This window comes from Euprymna scolopes, chromosome 24 (genome assembly GCF_053919585.1).
Source record: "Euprymna scolopes isolate OS-2025 chromosome 24, ASM5391958v1, whole genome shotgun sequence".
Lineage (NCBI taxonomy): Eukaryota > Metazoa > Mollusca > Cephalopoda > Sepiida > Sepiolidae > Euprymna > Euprymna scolopes.
The window spans coordinates 32771951-32791237 of NC_136505.1; the positions used below are offsets into that span (position 1 = coordinate 32771951).

The 19287-nt window shown below is 33.4% G+C and overlaps 1 protein-coding gene across 1 annotated transcript in view; it reads left to right on the forward strand.

Annotated features, from left to right (window-relative positions):
* The window catches only part of LOC145246643 (fatty acid 2-hydroxylase-like), a 49237-nt gene that overhangs the window by 29856 nt on the left and 94 nt on the right, over nucleotides 1-19287 (forward strand). The window contains exons 3-5 of the mRNA XM_080108347.1: nucleotides 7125-7291; nucleotides 10799-11048; nucleotides 18755-19287. The exon at nucleotides 18755-19287 is cut by the window's right edge and continues 94 nt beyond it. Coding sequence (XP_079964473.1) covers nucleotides 7125-7291; nucleotides 10799-11048; nucleotides 18755-18834 — 497 coding nt within the window. The 3' untranslated portion in view covers nucleotides 18835-19287. The remainder of the gene's footprint in view (nucleotides 1-7124; nucleotides 7292-10798; nucleotides 11049-18754) is intronic.

Consider the following 19287-nt stretch of genomic DNA (forward strand, 5'->3'; position numbering starts at 1 on the left):
CTCTCGGTTCAAAATGTTGACATCCAGCAACAAGCAAGAGCAAGATAGCCAGCAACAAGTCAAACTGCAGACCAGCTTAATGCGGGTACTGGTCTCCCGATTTTTTTTTTTTTTTTAAATAAGAAGTTTTGTTGAGACAGACACTTTTGGAATAGTAACTGACGATGATATAAACAAATTCACACATTTTTTCACAAATAAACTCAGCGACCTTTACATATATATATATATACATACATATATATATACATACATACATATATATATACATACATATATATACACACATATATACACACACACATATATACATACACACACACATATATACACACACACATATATACACACACACACATATATATATGTATATTACTAGTGGGGGTGGGCGCCCAGCTTTACTCGGTCGTAAAATACGTTTAAATATGATATTTCAATTTGTCCAGATTTTGTATATATTATTAGAGAGTCACGATTTTAAAAAGTAAAAAAAAAAAAAAAGAAAAAAGTATTTGGGTGCCATCAGCTAGAATCGAAACTAAAAGCAAAACTGTAGCATTCAAAGCTGGTGACGTTACCGCTGTACCTACGTGACACGCATATGAACTGATTAAAAATAAACTAAGATGAATGTACAAAATGTTTTTTTTTTATTTAAACCTTTTTTGACTTCTTAAAAACTATTTTAACCGACTAAAAACCCATAAAAGAACGGCTCATAAAAAAATCCAATCAATTGAGGCCCCTAGCGCCACTCTTCAACTTTTAGTTTAGGAAGAGATAGAGTTTGAAAATATGGAGACAGACAAACAGACAGACATAGTGAGTTTATAAATTAGGTGATATAAAAGGAACTTTATGTGTGTGTCTGTGAGTTAGTTCTCTATGGACTCGAAAACGGCTAAGACGATTTTTATGAAATTTCATACGAAAGTACTTTATGTGCCTGGCAGTGTTTGAGAATACTAAGCTATCTAATTGTAGTCTATCTAATTGTATTAGCCGACATGAACTTAGAAACTCTTATAAAAGAAGCAGCCATCAGGACAGACTACTCTAACCAGTCGCATCTTGAATGGAACCCAAAAAACGTTTGCTTAACAAGCCTCATAGATAGATAGGTTTTGTGTCAGAATATATTCGATAAGAATCGATAATCGATAATCGAAATAATCTAATGAAAGGCGGAACAGGCGATTTGCGCCAAAGTTAACACCTTACACAGCCTAACACCACAAGTGCATTTGAGAAGTTTTATTACCACACAAGCCGAAAGGCCCAACACATAAAATCAACAGTAGGTTTTTTGATATGACAGGGGCGCGCTCGAAATGAATGTGTCTGTTTAGAGCACAATTGAAGTATGATACTTGACTTTTTGCAATTTAAACTTTAATACAAGCCATTACATGTAAAAATACTTTTATAAAATCAACAGTAGGTTCTCTACAGTGCAATATAGACTACAATGTATTTAGAAATAAGTCATAGTGAAAGGCATGGCAGCTTACTCCAGGTGAACTACAATGGGTCCCCAACTAGAGCAGGCAATCAATCGATTTGATTGAAGAATGTTTGATTTCAACAATTTCGCTGACAATAAAACTATGGGAGTGTGAAACATTTGTTGATCAATTCCAGGCAACGTCGAGTCACAATGCTAGTATATATATATGGAGGTACCTATTTACTATGCCTCCCCACGGGACAGAGTTAGACATCAGGGTCGTTTTTTAACGTGGAGAAAAGGTACAAAAATAAAAATTGTCTCAGTCGTGAAGGATTTCTCCTCCACCGAAAGAGAACAAGAAATAGAAGTGCAGCATCTGAAGAACAGATATGGAGGTAATCTGAATTTAAAGCACATTTCGTCCTATTGTTAAATAGTAAGGGCACATCCGCTAGTACTTATTTGATCAATTAAATTCGCAGGGAAAACAGAAGGAGTCATTGTCTTGTGTAAAAATGATGTCACATAAGATAGGATAGGTGCAAAGTGCGAGAATTCAAAGTTGAGAGCTTGAAGCGATGAGGCGTGATAGAAAATGACTTAAGAATTGATTGTGAACACAGGCGCAAGAAATCCATAGTCCGAGTATATGCCTCTGTGCTGTTTAAGGCCGAGCATTATCATAATGGAAGATGACTGCCTTTCCGTTGATTAAAGAAGGTCGGTTTTGGGTTTCCTTAGTATCTTTTTTGGTTTCCTCAGTATCCTTCAAGCCAGAATTCCTTTTAAAAAGACATCGGGTACTTACAGGAAGGACCATGTGAAGGTTACCAACATCGTTAGTGAAAGTGATTTTTGTGGAACGAAATGGATTCAAACTTGGAACACTCAGGTTGCCAGTCTGTGTCATTGACCACTTGACCACTGTCACCTCATATCATTTAAGTTAAGTGATGTTGAGATGGGTGGACCATTTGAGAATACTAAGCTATCTAATTGTAGTCTATCTAATTGTATTTAGCCGACATGAACGTAGAAACTCTTATAAAAGAAGCAGCCATCAGGACAGACTACTCTAACCAGTCGCATCTTGAATGGAATCCAAAAAACGTTTGCTTAACAAGCCTCATGCCAAGCAAATCGAATAGAAAACTTCAATGACTCACATACAAGCCTCCTTCATCTTGTGCACACGTTCTTACACACTAATGAGAGTCAACCGAATATGGAAAGAATTGCAACTCACAACTGTACACAGTCTAACAAGAACAGAGTAAACCAACACACATACACAATGCTACGCTGCCAAATACTCACATACATATATTACTTACACACTATGAACATTTTGACTTGTGAATACTAACCCAACTTTTTTCACCAAACACAAATTTGTATAGATGAACATTTTCAAGATTGAAAATAACTTTTATATTCTTCATTTTTTTGCATAAAAATGTTTTGTTATAAAATTTCGTTTTTTTTTTCTATTTTTACATTGACAAAATTCTGTTTCATTTATTTCCATTTTATTATGCCTGTACGTCTGTAGACACATCCAAGAGATAAACTTGAATGCCTACTAGACACTATGCGCGAGTATCTAAGGTTTCTCTATGCAGGGTTTTTACAGGACAACCTGGCATGAGGATACTTTTTTCTAGAAGTAAACTCTGACCAAAAATTCAAAATAACATAGTATTCGCAGCCTAAATAAGATTTAACCCAACTGACTTTTACGAGGAACGGTGCACCATCTCCAAGTGATGTTACCTGAAGTAGCAACACGAAGCTGGATACTCCACCAGAATAGATGAATTCTTATCCTGGAATCGAGTAAGGCAAACAGACCAAAAATAAAGATATACTATAACATATTAAAATGGTCAATTGAGGAGAGGAAAATTATGTTCTCTACTAATTCAGTGCTTGAGAGATAAAAAAAACTTTAATTAAATATGCGAATATTTATGTATCTTACATAGAAATCAAGTATTAACCTCAGAAAGGGGGCACCTTGATTTCTTGATTGAAATTTCGATGGAAAGAAAATGAAACAAAAGAGAGATCTTTCATTTCCTTCCTTCGCAAAAACATAACTGTTATCTTCTATAATATAAAGCGCAAAAATCTGTTTAAATGTATGTATGTATGTGTGTTTGTATGTCTCGCAAAAACTTTCGACAAAGGCGACGGATTTTCACGAGATCGGTATCATTTTGAAACTTGACCACTTAGACGATAAATATCGAAAAATTGGCTAAAACATTAATTCCTTCACCTTCAACTGGGCACTTTTCTAAAGGGAGGAATAGCAAAAAATCATTCTTTCATTACAATTTAGCCATGCATGCATGCACAAAAAAGTTCTTTCTTGAATTAGTTTAAATAAAAAAAAAACGACCTAATTTCGCACACGCGGTCATAGACCAGTCAGAATAGTAACAGAGTCGTTATCTTAAGATTGCCCGTTTGAGCCGAGATGTCAAATATATTTTTTCCCCTCGATTTTTAAAGTTTTAATATTGAAACAGGGTTATTTATGTCATTTTTTCATTCGTTTTCTTTAAATTATTTTTCCATCACATTCGCTGTTTTTTTTTTCCGATTTTTTAAAGAAGTTTTAACATTTAAACTGGATTTTCTTTCTTCGTTTGCTTGATATTAATTTTGCATCATGTTCGCTGTTATTTTTTATAATATTGAAACAGGATTATTACGTTCGCGTATTCTTTATTGTCAATTTTGTTTTGATTTACCCCCACCCTCAAACACGCGGGCAACGCCGGGTATCCCCGCTAGTACTCAATATATATTAAATGACAACATTCTGTGACAACAGAATATTTTTTTTTCATTCTTTTGACTCCCGAGTATATATCCGACACAGTTAGACACACTTAATCAACCGAGAACCACATCCGTCTATATAAAAACATATACGATATTAACGGATATATAACCAAGAGTCAAAATAAAGAAAAGAATATGCTGTTGTCACAGCCCTAATGATTATGTGGTTCTTGGCAATATCCCAAGATGCAATAGTCGTCCAAAGTGGCCGTACGAAAGTCAAGAAGCAAATCTATCGTAACATAGCACAGACGGCTATATGCAAATACCGAGTCGTGAGCAAAATGACGTCACGGTAAGAAAAAAGAAGACTATAAAAAGGAGAGAGCACGTTAGAGAAGACAATCACGTTAGAGACGTGGATGTCATTCGAGAAGACGATCATATGGGTGACGTCACAGCCGTAACGAGAAGTCACGCATGGCGGGAAAATGAGAAAATAAATGTCGTTGTACAACAAAAAAACGAGTTGAAGTTCTTTTCTATTCTTAGTCTTCTATATTAAATGTTTGTCGTTCTTGTCAATATCCCAAGATACAACAATCGTCCACAATGGCCAGGAACCAAATCTATTTGTCTATGGATTGAGGATCGGCTTATTTCCTTCACTTTAGTCCATCACTATACAAGAATATCTCCATCAAACGAAAATAAACCTTAATCAGTTATTTTGGATTCACCTTTCTTCATTTCTTTTTTTTTCTCTTTTTAATAAATAAACAAATAAATAAACAAACCTCTCTTCTAATAAAATGAAAATTCAATCTTTATGATCATACTAGAAAAAAATATGTGACCTATTGGGTCACCCACTGAGCTTGAGCTAGGTTGTTTGAACCAGGAAAAAAAGCCATCGTTAATAAAACACTTATTTTCCAAAAGGCAGAGATAACGTCTGAGATGATGGTCTCCAAAGCTCAAATCGAACCCTATCTCATTTTGACAAAAAGAAAAAAAAAAAAGGTCAGCCGAGAGACAAGGCAGTCCCTAACTTGCTGAACTGATGTCAAGAATTCTCCGGTTCACATTTAAAAAATTGTGGTGCCCACTTTATGGATAACAAACAACTCTTCCTCTTAAAGAACATTGGAATATGTCTTATGGCGTTATGCACACAGGGGAAAAGTTGGAAGAAGATGTGCTACGTACGTAGTCGTGTGCAAGTAAACTTGAAAGAGTGTCGATTTTTGGAGTTGAAAATTTGGACAACAGAATTTCTAATTGTGAAGTTGGAATTTTGACAACAGAGTGTCAAGTTTTTTAGTTAAAAGTTTTGACAGCAAGGTGTGGAATTTACCGGAGAAATTGTTAATTTAATCATACAAATATAATAATGAAACGTTATCACTACTTTTAAAATGAACCCAAACATATATGTAGAGATTCGCAAAGAAAATAAAACTTTGGCACAAACTTTTTTAGGTGAAAGAATAAGTTATTATTTCGTCCAGTTTCACACGCAAGTCGCCGACACGTATTTATAACACGCCAAAATATGTTCGCTCTTTCTTTCCCAGATAGCAGTACCTTTTTTTTTTTTTTTTTTAGCTACAATAAGCTGTTGTGTTACAGTAATTTTCTCTAGACCCACGGGTCGGCCGGTTCGCTTTCGAAGGAGTACTAGAAAGAGACTCGCGTGCCTGTCAAGCGCCCCTTCACAATCGCCAAACGTTTTTCCCCTCTATTTTTCTTCGATTTTCACGCTTATATATACATTTTATTCTGTGACGTAACGCCCATGGCTTAAATGCTAACATTACATTAACTCCGCACGCGAGTCGTTAACATGCGTACATATTTAAATGATGAATCCCGCGACTACATTACAGTAAGACGTAAATTTTATTTATTGTAGAAGTTTGATTCATGAGGCGTCAGTTTCGGTTAGCATATAACGGTTCAGACTTCAAAACCGTTACAAAAACATCCAAACATTTTTTTTAAAAATCTCTTTATTTTTAACAACAATATAATCTCTCTGTCTGTTTGTTTGTCTCTGTCTGTCTGTCTGTCTCTTTCTTTCTTTCTCTCTCTCTCTCTATATATATAATTTATAAAAAAAAAGTCATTTGTGTGTGTGAGTTCCTTCCTTATAGGTACCAAAACGGTTGAACCTATCTTTTGCAAATTTCACACATTTATATTTCTGGCAGTGTTCTTAGGTATGTTTTGTACAGAAATTCATCCGATAAGTATCGAAAATCGAAAAAATCCAATCTTAAAAATATCTTTCTTCTCTTATAGATAAAAATAATTTTTACAGGGGGATATTTGACGTTACACCGGTGTAACCTTGACCAATCTAACGTAAAATATTCCCCTGCAAACATTCTTCTTTTTTTTTTTTATCTATAAGAGAAAAAGACCATTTTTAAGATCGTCAAGCCCAGATATCAGTAAGCGTGATATTGTAGACAAACACTGATGGAATTTGATGGACGACATTATCATTATTATTATTTAAAAAAAAATTTTTTTTTACGAATTAATCCACCGGGAAAATTATTCCTCGTAATATATAATAATCAATAGAGGATTGATTTTATATTAATACATACGCAATCTGCATAAATTAAAATATCATATTTAAGCGTATTGTAGATCATGTTTAAGCGTCCAACTAGTAAAATATAGACGTCGGTTAGAATTGCAGGTATTATTCATTGTAACGTATTGTAACGCTATTCAGCATACTTCCGGTGGATGATACCAACTTACAAGTTAGAAATTCATCACACATTTATAAAACCAAAAAGACTAATGAATCTCAAATTGAGATGTTTACTTGTGATAAACATAAATGCCTTCTTTGTATTTGTAGGGTTCGAGGTCAAACGACGATATTTACTCTGGATCTACATTTTGGGAATCTTACAATGGACTTGGCTTGAATATGTCATACATCGTTGGATTTTCCATTTAAAGCCGATTAACAGTTCCCCAGTCTTTGTGCGACTACATTTTCTCCTCCACGGTCAGCATCATAAGGTATGTTTTTAAGCTGCGCTGATATTGGATGTGTGCAAATGTTTCCTGTTCGTGTGGGTAAAGTTAGTGTTAAGTACATGGTTCATGTGTTACTGAATTTAAAAAATGAGAGTTGGTTCTTCATATTATTTTAATTCTTCGGACTACTGTTCTCATCTTGAATGTTATTTTCACAACATTTCAGTCTTGCAATAAAGATGAAATAATAAATTTTTCTTTTTCATATATATATATATATTCAAAAAATAAATGTTAAAATTTCAACGATATTTCTCGCAGTTGAGATTGGTCGTGAGGTTTGTTCCTTGCTAATGGAATCAAAGATGGTTTCATGGACGGATTCGAATCTCCTAACCGGTAGTAATCGTGTCACAACATTGCACTGATGATTCCTGAAAGGATGAAACACTAATGTCTGTAGGTATTAAAAAATATTATTGTAATAATTATATATATATATATATATATATATATATATATATATAATATCATATTTGAGGTTATTGTTTTCCAGAGGTCAAGTAACCAATGAAGTTTAAGGAGGTTAATAAAAGAGTGCTCAATACCGAAGTAGAGCAGTATATACTCTTTATTTTTTTTTACATAAGCAGAAATATATTGCTACACATTCATGAGCATGTTTCAGTCAGCTAGTTACTGGTAACTAAAGACCTCTTCAGGCGATACAGCTTATACGAAATTGTAAACTTTGCTTTCATATAAGCTGTATCGCCTGAAGAGGTCTCTAGTTACTGACTGAAACATGCTCATGAATGTGTAGCAACATATTGCTTATGTAAAAACAAATAAATAGCACATATATATATATATATATATATATATATATATATATATATATATATATATACATATATATAAAATGTTATCCATACCTAGTTTAATTCTTTTTAAATAATGTGAAAAATCTCAAAATATTAGGGATAAAACTCATGCTTTTACCTTTAAGTTTATATAGAAATTATCGTCCTTACATTTTGAGCCTTTTAGATTATCATTTGAAATTGTCTGATTTTCCTTATCAGAACAAATATTCGTGTAAAGAAACACATTTTCAAAGTAAAATTTATACAGTTAAGCGCTGGTGCCATCTTGTCTGACAAAACAAAAGAATTTGTTAGAACTTTCTAGAAATCCAAATCCAATTCATCACTTACGAAAATCTTCATTTCCATCATTCCTTCTATCTTTCAAGTATTATCTCTCCTTTTCTATATGAGTATGCATGCTAGAATTAATTTGGTCACGTGATAATTTCTCTTTTCTAAGTTAGAGGATGAATATCAGTTTGGACCAGATCGCCCACATGACGATTCGTATCGTCTATTTCAGAAAAAACATATATTTCAGTTAATTAACATTTCATCAAACCCACACCTGGTCTTGTGTCTAACTTCCTACATAAAAGGTAAATAAAATGGGATAGCAGCCTTTTTCCCCAAGAACTTCCGAGAAAAACTTATACAAAAATAAATTATAAGAACTCTTTCTCACAAGTCTAAATCAAGTAAAAACCGTAGTTCACAACACCAACTCCTAACGTCTATGCTCTCTCTACCGGCTGTCAAAAACTCGCTTCACTGTCCTCTCCAATTCATCCTTCTTATAGCCACTATTCCCCTCATATGCAAATTAATGCCACGTGTACATAAAGAATCCATCTACAAACTTAAATTTTTCTTTAAGTAGTAGTATCTTCTATTACAGCATGTTTCCACACAACTTGGCGAATGAGATCTTTTTCCAGTACTTTTGCCACATTACCACAAATAAAATAGAATAACTGGCTTTTTTCACAATGATTTTTGAGAAAAACTTGTACAGGGAGGAATGATAAAGTTGTTGCTCAAGAAAAGACGACATGATTCCATTTCCATTTGATGAACGTCAGTTTATTTTTGTTGCAGTCAATCTACTAATTGGCCAGTTGTGTAAAAATCCAAAGAGTGATAGAAGCCGAGCAAGATCAGAGATGCACCGCTGTACAACTTATGCTTTCTACCGAGTCAAGTTATGACAACAGGACCATTGCCAGCAACCTCAAAATGCAAATCCGGACGGTTCAGTGCCTGAGCGCACAGTTCAACGCATCGGACAACTGACGGTTATGGTCTTTGGTATGGTTTCAAGTGAGGGCCACATCATGCCACCTCAAAGTTGGCTTGAAAGTCAACACCAAAGTGTACCTGGATGTGCTGAAGAGTGTGGTGATTCCCTGATGCAATCAGGTATTACCTTGCTGGCATAACTTGGCTTCAGAAGGAGTGCTACGACTTTGTACCCTTCTCTTACTGGCCCCCAATCTGAACCAACTGGACTACTTTGTTTGGTCATACATTGAGAACATTACCAATATGACCTACCACAACACCAAAGACAGCCTGATCGCCATCTGCTGAGTATTTGTTGAGCTCCGGCCAGAGTTTGTGGAAAAAGCATACTCCCAGTTCCAGACCCGTATCGAGGTGGTGATTAAGGCTGAACGCGGCTACATTGAATGGATGTCAGCTCTACTGCATAAGTTATTTGAATTTAATTTTTTCAATAAAAGTGTTAAAATAAAAAATGTAGTGTTGTTTTCTTTAGGGTGACAATTTTATCGCTCAACCCTGTATTTCCCGTTCATTTCTTCATCTCAGTTTCTTTTGGGTTTCTGTTTCCCCATTCTTGAAGATCCAAGATGCAATGGGAATATTATTATTCATTAAGTAGCTCCCTGAAAAGCTTGCTCTGTTGGGTATGAGTAAAAATGTTCGGATGTTTATGTTTCTTTTGTCATTTATAAAATAAACAGATTTTTCTTTTGTAAGTTACAAAATAAACAGATTTTTCTTTTGTAAGTTACAAAATAAACAGATTTTTCTTTTGTAAGTTACAAAATAAACAGATTTTTCTTTTGTAAGTTACAAAATAAACAGATTTTTCTTTTGTCATTTATAAAATAAACAGATTTTTCTTTTGTAAGTTACAAAATAAACAGATTTTTCTTTTGTAAGTTACAAAATAAACAGATTTTTCTTTTGTAAGTTACAAAATAAACAGATTTTTCTTTTGTAATTTACAAAATAAACAGATTTTTCTTTTGTAAGTTACAAAATAAACAGATTTTTCTCTTGTAAGTTACAAAATAAACAGATTTTTCTTTTGTAAGTTACAAAATAAACAGATTTTTCTTTTGTAAGTTACAAAATAAGTTACAAAATAAACAGATTTTTCTTTTGTAAGTTACAAAATAAACGGATTTTTCTTTTGTAAGTTACAAAATAAACGGATTTTTCTTTTGTAATTTACAAAATAAACAGATTTTTCTTTTGTAATTTATAAAATAAACAGATTTTTCTTTTGTCATTTATAAAATAAACAGATTTTTCTTTTGTAAGTTACAAAATAAACGGATTTTTCTTTTGTAATTTATAAAATAAACGGATTATATATATATATATTTCTTTTGTAATTTGCACAATAAACATATTGTACATTTTATTACAGGCTCCGATGGACCAAAGTCGTTTAGTATTCCCACCTGTACCAGCCTTCCTGTTCGCTTTGATTATCTATAATGTCTTGCGGTTTATGTTTCCGGTTGGCGTCACGCAGTCTCTATTTGCTGGGATAGTTTTCGGTTATTTGACGTATGATCTCATCCATTACTACCTGCACCATGGGTCACCAGCGATGCCTTATTTTAAGGAACTGAAGCATTATCACATGCTGCATCACTATGCCCACCATCACAAAGGTCAGTTCGTTTTTGTTCCATTTGCTTAACTAAAATAAATAATTCATCTCTTTTTTTTTTATGAGTGTAGAGAAAAAAAAGGCAATTATCAAAAACTTGGCATTTGGGTTTGTTCAAAATTAAATGTTTTCAACACATTCGTAAAATTTAAGTACGATGGCCTTTAGAGTAAATGTGGTATTTTGGTGGTATTATAGTAACTGCAATAATCTAGGAGTACAATAGGCAAACAGAATAGAAAAATGAGAATCAACGACTCTCATTTCCCCCCTCACTATTTGCCTAATTTTTCCAAATTTAAACCGTAATTTTTATATTTTTGAAACTCCTCTCCAATGATAGTGCAATGAATGTGATAGTCACCAAAGAAGCAAGCGCTCACGTGTTTGTGCATTGTGTGGCTGTGTGTAAAAATGACAACAATAACGAACTTACCTTCAAGTGGGATCTGTTTCTAATATTCAAATGTATTGATTGACTTCTCACATCTAATAAGTTCCCCAACTCCTGCTGCAGTAAAAGTTCCCCACACCATTATCCCTCCATTCCCATGTTTAATTGTCGATTTTATGCAACTTGGCAAAAATCTTTCTCCAGTTCTTCGATTGCACCATTCGGGAGCATCAGAGCATCACTAACAAGACAAAATCTTGATTCATCTAACCAGAAAACATTCCTGAACCAGTCTGTATCTTTCTTGCCATAACCTGAAAAAAATCTCTTTCTATCATTGATGTTTTTCTTAGATAAAAATGGCTTCTTTGCACACCTTTTAGAGGAAGATCCCATTTCTTTCATTTGTCTAGATATTGTATCTCTAGAAAGAGAATTTCCAGTCCCTATTTTGAATTCTTTGCTATGGTCAACATAAGTTTTCTTTTGGTCCTCCAATTTAAGCCTGTGGTCGTCCTTCAAAGTGGATGCTCTAGGGCGACCAGATCCAGATTTCCCTTTTACCAAGCATTCGACTTTGAACCTTTGACCAATTCGCTTCATTATAGAAAGGTTTTCACATTTTCTTTTCTTAAAATATCAAAAATCTGCTTGTAAGTAATTTAGGACTGCCTTAATCCTGCAATTCGTTTTTTTATACAAGAATAAAAAAGCATTGGAAATGCAAAAGGATATAGGGATGGTATGCCAAAAAGTATACAAACAAGATAGCTATGAATGGCTAGGCACATGGAAATAGAATTGCATCCAAAGGTGCCTAGCCATTCATAGCTATCTTGTTTGTATACTTTTTGGCATACCATCCCTATATCCTTTTGCATTTCCAATGCTTTTTTATTCTTGTTAATTAGTATTTTTACTTACAGTCTTATTTTTAAACTTACATTCATGATAGTATTGTCTTTTTTAGGAGGCGGCTCATTGCCGCCTCCATTAGTAGCAGGTCGCTTCCTGCTGGGTTTTAGGTCTTTTTATAATAGTTTGTGCATGAGGCAGCTTTTTTCCCCTTGGGATCCCTGTTATACCGTGCTTTTGAGTCAGCACGTGAGACAGCCTTCTTTGCCTCAGGATTTGCATGATACTTAATTTTTATTATTTCAGCATTTTTCTGATAGTATTCTTTTTGCTCAGATAATACCTTGACTTTGTTTTTTTCGTAGTCTATATTTCTCTGAGCTTTTTTACTACGTGCTGACTTTGGCATTTTTTATTAAATGTAAACATATAACACTTATGTGTATCTTACTATAATATCACTTATCTTATAGCAAGACAACTCTCGTAGAATTGAGATACTGCCCCGTCACCAATAGTTAAAGTGTGGAACGGTATATACACCAATAGTGTAGTTGTTATCTTTATATGAAGTCCTAATCAGTGACAGTGTGAGGTTACTTGGTTAATTTATTGTAGTTTATTTTAGAAAACTTACTTGTTTTTATTAGTAGATTGTGTATAGTAGCCACAATATCTAGTTATTTTTGTGGCTAGGGCTTGGATTTTGATTCTTTTTGGTCAGCTTCCAGTAAGTTCTTAGAAGATGACTTTCTTGCAGTTTCTTTTGCAGTTAATTTAACTTATTTCCTTTGGCGTTTGGTGAGTTCTTAGAAGAACTGGTCTGATTTACTTTTCTTAGCGAGCGAAGAGATTCAGCTGCATTTAACAATGGTTGCTATAGTGTATTTTTGCGCATGAGTGAGAATTTCAAGTTTCCTCCTTATTTTTCAATAGTTTTACAGTAGTCATGTGTCTTTCTGCCAAGAGCGACAGACGTCAGTGTTAGCCGTGATCGTCTAGAGGTTAGGACCCCACTTTGTGGCCGTGCTAACCTAGGTTCGAATCCTGGTCACAGCATTGACATTTAATACATATTTTACAGTCCAAAATCTGAAGAATTATTTGTTTTTATAACATTGTTTTTTGACGTCGTACTTGCTGATAGGTTACTCTTATAACAATTTTGATCAACTGAGATAAAGATTTTGTGGTTTCATTAACGCTGGTGGGTTACTGTTTAAAGAAAAAATCTTAACGTTCACCTCAAATATTCAGCGTCCAAGAAATATAGGCCACTGGCAAACTGGAACGTCTGTGAACATCTGGTGTATTATTTGGAGCTGTCCCTTTTGAGAGAAGTTCCGTGTTCGAAGTGGTCTGTCTACATTGGGTATATAGTGTTTAAAACTTGTTATTACACGTAATCTTATTTAATTATGGAGTTAGCTAAAAAGCGATGGGTCACTGAACTTCTCCGTGTAAAGAGCAGTCGATTGATGCTTGAACTGTTGTCAGAGACCGTTCGTACACCGAGATACATCGTCTCAAAAGAAAGAGAAGAAAGAAGAAAGAAGAACAATTGGCCATTTTTGTACCCTTTTTTTTTGCTCTCTTTTGACATTTTAACCAACGTTCTGACACTCGCTGGATTCGTAAGACGCTTCTCTGTAAGAATATGTTCTTTTTGAAACTTATAAGTTGATTTTAGTTGAGATTTGAATAGTTTTGTTTTGTAGGCGTATATAGGCGTGTACGGGCCATCCCTATATAGAGAGTGCTACCGCCTCTCTGATACTCGCCAAGATGCGGTCTAACCATTTTTAAGATTAATTTTTCCACTTATTATATGCTATAATAATATTGATCTACAAAAAAAAAAAAGAAATTTTGAGTTAAAATTAACAAAAATTCATGGAAGAATATTGAAAAATCGATTTCTTCCTTCTTTCACTCTTGGCCCATTTTTTTTTTGCTCATGAGTTATATATATATATATATATATATATATTTATTACTCCTATGAATTTGTGTTTTTTTTTGTGTATTGATATTCATATTAAAAATCCTTTTTCTATTTATTTAAAAAGAAAATACAATTTTGTTATATATGGGCCTTGGAATTGCATTCATCTGCAAAAGATCTAACTAATTTTCCTATTCTTTTAAACATTCATTTTAATTAATTCCGTATTAGTTTTTTTTTGTTTTCTTATGGGATGATCATCTTTAGTAAACTATTACGAGTAATTATATTTATGCAGATATTCTACATGATTTATACTTGCTTGATATTTGCATAAAAAGATTATAGTAAACACAAACCTCTTTCTATATATATATATATATATATATATATATATATATATAGTTATGTATGAGTATATATTTGTTTAAAAAATTTTGCCTACCAAACCATTCTGTCAGTTTTTGGTCTACAGACATGAAACTTTATATAGGGTATTCGGATCCATGTGAAACTTTATATTTGGGTTTTAGCCACGGAAATCAATACAAAAGTGTGAAAATTAAAGAAATGAGATTTGCCAGGTGAAGATTGGACGACGGTATTATGAAATGCATGCCTAACATAATAGCTACTGGTTTATGTTTAAATTTTTAGCCTTGCAGCAAACATGTCTTCATAGTTCAGGCATTAACGTCAAAGGAAAAAATAAATCGTAAGCTAAACGTTTTCGTTTCGATTCTCGGTGGTGGCGCACAAGTCTTTTTTTTAAAAAACTTAAAATGATTACTATATATTGGGTCCAATATAATATAATAAATACGAAATCTGCATTAATCAAAATATCATATTTAAGCGTATTTTACGACCTGCTAGTATATATGACACTGATCAAAGAAGCATTAAAATTTTCTGAATCTTGGAAGATCCAGATTATAGATTGCTATGATGATAGAACTAACGATCAACGGGGGATAATTCCTTTTCTGCTTTGGATAGAGTTACCTCCCATCTAACCAGGCTCAACGATGCTGTAATCGGTGTAAATTCAATCTTATTACAGAATATCTGTATTTATAGGTATATCATTATACTAAAACCGCGTTAATTAATTTTCGCTCCTTAAACCGTTTCTCTCTCTCTCTTTTTTTTTTTTTTTTTTACAAAGGAGTCACCACTTACCAAGGCCCGATGACCACTCGAGGATAAGGGTTAATGCATGTAAGGTGGTAGTGCAGTGTAGTGCACTAGTGCAGTTACTTCTGTCCGAGATAGTTGTGAAATACAAACTCAAGCAATATCGAGCAAAGATTGATAAATGACATTTGTATTATTCTATGTATTACCTCCTCATAAATAAAATGTCTACGTCGAGTTAACTGTGGATAATTTAATTTCTTCCACTAATTTCTGTCATCCATGTGCTACACATGTCAACGTTACCATTCATAACAAATATAAAAGTGGACTTGATCAGCGTCAAATTGCAGCAAACCTCAGGATTCCATTTTAACACTTAGCGACTATCTAATTTGTCAGCAAAGGAAAATAATCTACATATTAATGCTACAGCATGTGTGTTAGTTTGTGTTTTATGCTTACATCTTTTTTCTTCTGAGTGCCTGTCGTTTAGTTGTTATGACATTCCATTTCTTGTAATAAATAATTTTACAAAGAATTCTTCGTAAGTTTTAGTTTCGGTTTCGATTATAGCTGGTGGCACTCAAGTGATATATCAATATATATATATATATATATATATATATATATTTTTTTTTTCAACATAAGTTTTAGTCTTGCTTTCGATTCAAGCTGATGCACTCAAGTCATATGGATATATTTTTTTATTTTTTAAATCAAGAACTTGTTTACATTGGACTTGAAGATGGCCATATTGTAGTCAGCTAGAAAGCAGACCAGCAAAAAAGAGTTCCACAGACGAGCAGTTCTAGGAAAGAAGCTCTGTTCATGGAATCTGCATTTAGATTTAGGCACAGATAGAGAGTGGAGAAAACTGATGGCCGTTGAAACTAGGCAAGTGTTTTTTGTGGAAGTTTGGCAAAGGAGAACCATAAATTGAAGCTCAGACGAGCACTTGCCATAAAAATAATGATAGAATAGAGACAGGCTCGCAATATCACAGAAGAGTGGGAAAGAGGTTACAGGAAAGAAAAAAGACATCACCTACTAGGTTTTAATAAGCTGGTTTTGAACTTTGTCAAGATAGGATAGGTGCATGGAGCAGTTCCTACCCAGATATGGCAACAGTTCTCTCTCAGGATTAAGAAAAAAAGTATTTTTTCTTTTTCGTCATAGCCATCTAACTTGTCTGTACACACCACAAGCACATATGTAAATGAGATGACAAAATAATAAGTGTCTTTACTTCTGGATAAAAATAATAAAGAATCATAATACTTTATATAATAATAATAACTAGTGGGACCTGTGGAAATTCCACAGGCAACTCCTTCATATGTAATATATTGATGTTGGCTTTCTGTAGATGGTCAGTGTAAATGGAGACGCTCTGATATTATTGTAGCTTTTTTGTTAAAACTGCAAAAGTATTTATCTAAGCTAGCAGGGTCGTATAGTTCGCTTAAATAGGATATTTTAATTCTTGCAGACTTTGTATATATGATTATAGAGTTAATGTTCTATCGATTTTTATATATTATAAAGTTGCGATTTAAAATGAATATATCCTTATGATTTGGGTACATCAGTTTGAATCTAAACTGAAACCAAAACTTATGAAAAAAAAAAAAAAAAAAAAAAAAATATATATATATATATATATATATATATATATATAACTTGAGTTCTTTCAGCTTATGAAAACTTATGAAGAATTCTTGATAAATTATTTATAAAAAAATAGATGACTAATGTGACATCAGCTATAATCGAAACCGAAACCAAAACTTATGAAGAATTCTTGGTAAAATTCTTTATTTATTGCCAGAAATGGAAGTCCATAACAATTAAACGACAGTCACTCGGATGTAAGTGTGACATACAAAATAAATAGCACACACGCTAACCTATTAATATATAGATTATAATTAATAGTTAATAGCAGCTGTTGCAATAATGCAAATTCTTTTTCAAAGGTTATTGAAAGAGGTGGAGAGTACTGAAAATCTGGGGAGACTTGTTGTCACTCAGACTTCAGGGAACACCACAAGTTGTTCTCAGAGAGCAATCTTGTGTGACTACTCCTAGTGAGTAAATAATAATACAGGTGCAATTTTAAGGAAAACCCTCGAATGTTGAAACTCATACACATGTGCTAAAAACACCAACCGGTAACATAGAAACTACAACAGAAGTAAAACAAAAAAAAATATAGGAACACTATATGGAACCAAGAAAACAAAAACCACAAAATTGTAAGTTAACTACCCCCCCCCCCCCTTCAAAAGTAATGTAGCGTCACCATCGACTGACACCACACCAAATAGTCGAGAAGGGTCAAGGAGGATGGAAAGACTGAGAAGAGAAAGTACTAAGCAGACCTCCACTAAGTAAGTGCAAAGAGGGTTGATATCATGGGAAGTCTTATTTCCACCCAAATTCCAGTGGAGACTAATGGTCACTGCCAGTGAGAAGTTAATGGTAAGCGGCTGTTGTGATAATGCAAATTCATTTGCAAAAGTTATCAAAAGAGGTGGAGAGTAGTAGAAATCTGGAGAGAATTATTATTAGTAAGACTCCAGAGAACACAACCAGTTGTTGTCGGTGATTAATCTCTGATGATGACCTGTGTGAGAACTCCTAGTGAGTAACAATAATGATCATGATGAAATGAATATGAAAAATGATCATTATTATATTATTATACTAATCAGTGTAAGAACACTAAGAAAACTCATGAAAACCAGGAGAAATTTGAATCAAAGGGAAGATTGAGACCATAAAAAACACTCAACAATGTTGTAAACAGCTAAAAAAAAAAAATAAATAAATAAATAAATAAATAAATAGTCAAAAGATGAACCTAAAATTAAAGATTTTTTTTTTTTTGTTTTTAATTGTTTTTAACCAAACAAGGCATATTTCCACTTGGAATATAAGGGACTACTATTTGAGGTTGTGACTAACAGAAAACTGTGGAGAGTTTAACAGTGAGATGTTTGTTCACCTTACATTTAAACTTCTGCTGTCTGTTTGTTTGGAATATGTATATCGAGGGAGTACAAGGGTTGTAAAAATAATATTGAAAACAGTAGTTTTCCACACGAGGTTAGCGTAAGCATGAGGTTAAAGTAGTAGAAAATTTCATTGGAAGTAAACAGAATTGAGTTATGATCACACCAGAAGACTATTATGTCATGAAAGGAAGTATTCAGCAGAAAATCTTAAACAGAGGATTATAAATGATATAATTTTAGAATGTGCGATTTTTTATTAAAGGGAGATAATCCAATCTCAAACAAGGGCAGTAATTTATAACCTCACCTTTCAAAAATTGTTTATCTTAATTTTTCTTTTTCTTCTATTTTTTTAGGTTTTGGTATTTCCAGCAAACTTTGGGATTATCCTTTTAGGACGCTGATTTCAACACAGACCAAAAACCGGCTGGAATAAATCTCACGCAAAAAAATTATAACGACCCCAACTTATCAAATATATATTTTTGGTTAGAGTACATATTCTCTAACTGCCAAAATCGATTCTTCCCTTTAGAAGTTATTAACGAGAAAGATTTTTTTTTTTTTAAATTAAATCTTCTACAAACAAGTTATTTTTTTTTTAAAATATGTTAATGGCTCACCACTTACCAAGTCTAAAAACGACTCGAGGATAAGGATTAGTGAGATTTTCAATTGGATGATGGACAAGTACTGTAAAAGGATTAACTACTATGATTAATTAACAGGACAACTCGACAGATACTTGTTGGTATTGGACTTGAAAACGACTATGTTGTAGTTTGTAGGGAAACATTTTCTAGGAAACGTGTTGCACAGGTGGGAAGTTCTTGGAAAGAAACTGTTTATGGAAGGTCCATTTGGTTTTTATGTATGCAGTTACAAAATC